General features: G+C 36.2%; 1 protein-coding gene across 1 annotated transcript in view; it reads right to left on the minus strand.

Annotated features, from left to right (window-relative positions):
* Positions 1-210: 210 nt before the first annotated feature.
* The window catches only part of LOC106878074 (uncharacterized), a 24,468-nt gene continuing 22,651 nt past the window's right edge, over positions 211-2,027 (minus strand). The window contains exons 10-11 of the mRNA XM_052974521.1: positions 451-590; positions 211-218 (exon numbers count right to left, since the gene is read on the minus strand). Of these exons, the coding sequence (XP_052830481.1) occupies positions 211-218; positions 451-590 (148 nt within the window). The remainder of the gene's footprint in view (positions 219-450; positions 591-2,027) is intronic.

Below are 2,027 nucleotides of genomic sequence, written 5' to 3' on the forward strand. Positions count from 1 at the left end.
TCATAGTGGTATCTGTTTCCATAATAACAGGCAAAGCTGTAGTCTGATGCCTTCGCCACCGGAATAACATCCTCAAGTTTTCTTCCTCTGTTATTTCTGTCTGTCATTTTGTGACAAACAGCTATAATGCAGAAAATGCCAGCTTCCAATTCCTGTTTTCTGGTTAAACAGAAAATGATCAAATTTTGAAACTCTGTAACACTTTTCTAATTATGTTTCTGGAAATAAATGAATCCCAAATTCAGATTCAGTGTGAAAAATAGCACCAGACATAACAAATTTGAAAATTTTCACTTAATTTTAAAATTTCCAAGTTTGTGACAACAAGATTAAGGTCGCAGTTTGGTAGCAGACTTTAGTGATATGGCTCTTCTAGAAAGATGTAAGGTACAGCAAAAAAATTTGAGGAGGAGGAGGAGAAGGAGGAAAAGGGGGAAGAGAATTACTTACTGTCTTGCACAAATGAAGGAAGTTCATGTTTAAAAAACATGTGTTGTCTTGTAATGTCATTTTGAATTATTTTTAGCCTTATTTGCAATTTTGTTTTAAATCTTTCTCTTCCACCACATGCATTTTGTTCTAGATGCATGCTGTAAAGATACCACAAAACATTTCCATAAAAACATAAATTCAAGAATAATTGTTTCAAACTTTGGCACAAGGCCAGTAATTTTAGGGATAGTAGTTAGTTGATTACATTGACCCCAGTGCTTAGCTGATATCCATTATAGCAACCCTGAAAGAATGAATGACGAAGCCAGACTTGACAGCATTTGAACTCAGAATTTAAAGCTGGGCACTGAGCATTTTGTTTTGCATGCTAATATACCAGTTTGCCACCTTAAAATTCAGGAGTAATAATAATAATAATAATAATAATAATAATAATAATAATAATAATAATAATAATAATAATAATAATGATGATATTTTGTCTTGGTGTAAAAGATAGGCTACAGTAAATATTCTGCTCAATACCACAGGTTTGCTTATCAGTTGTTTGACCTTAACCAGTTGAGCATGTCCCAGTTTGACAATATGTGCATCTCTGATCACGAGCAGGAGTAGTGGGAGAAGCATCATAGCCATGTGTTGAGAGGAACTTTTGGGGCTTTGAATAATTCACCTCTGGAAATATGTGTGTTTTGTTCATCATCCTTAAACAAAACTTATTCAGGGACCTTTTGAGTGGGAGGGGCTACTTGACCAGAAGAAAATTCTAACTGGGTGCCCCAGCTGCAAGGTCATGTGTTGTTTATTTTGATATGAAATGACTATACAGTTCTATATTTAAGAGATGAGGAATTGTTTACATTATTTACATTATTTACATTTGATGGATATTTGTCCTCATCTTGTTTGTTGTTAACACAACGTTTCAGTTGATATACTCTTCAGCCTTCATCAGGTGTCTTGGGGAAATTTCGAACCTGTGTTCTCATTCCTAAGGTATTTTTTGATGTTATTATTATCATTATTATTATCATTATTATTATTATTATTATTATTCGGTCACTGCCTGGAATCGAAACATTGTGTTAACAACAAACAAGATGAGGATAAATATCCATCAAATGCAAATAATGTAAATAATGAAATGACCATGTCGTACACATATGGTTGTGATGCATGTGCCTAGTGTACCCTTATCAGACGGGTAGTCATGATGGGTATACTGGGTTTCATATATTTGTACCCCAGTTTCACTTTCATGGCATGCATTGCTTTCTCACTCAATAATAATAATAATCATCATCATCATCATCATCGTTTAACGTCCGCTTTCCATGCTAGCATGGGTTGGACGATTTGACTGAGGACTGGTGAAACTGGATGGCAACACCAGGCTCCAATCTAATTTGGCAGAGTTTCTACAGCTGGATGCCCTTCCTAACGCCAACCACTCAGAGAATGTAGTGGGTGCTTTTACGTGTCACCCGCACGATGGCCAGTCAGGTGGTACTGGCAACGGCCACGCTCAAAATGGTGTCTTTTATGTGCCACCTGCACAAGAGCCAGTCCAGGGG

Source organism: Octopus bimaculoides, chromosome 1, assembly GCF_001194135.2.
Source record: "Octopus bimaculoides isolate UCB-OBI-ISO-001 chromosome 1, ASM119413v2, whole genome shotgun sequence".
NCBI lineage: Eukaryota > Metazoa > Mollusca > Cephalopoda > Octopoda > Octopodidae > Octopus > Octopus bimaculoides.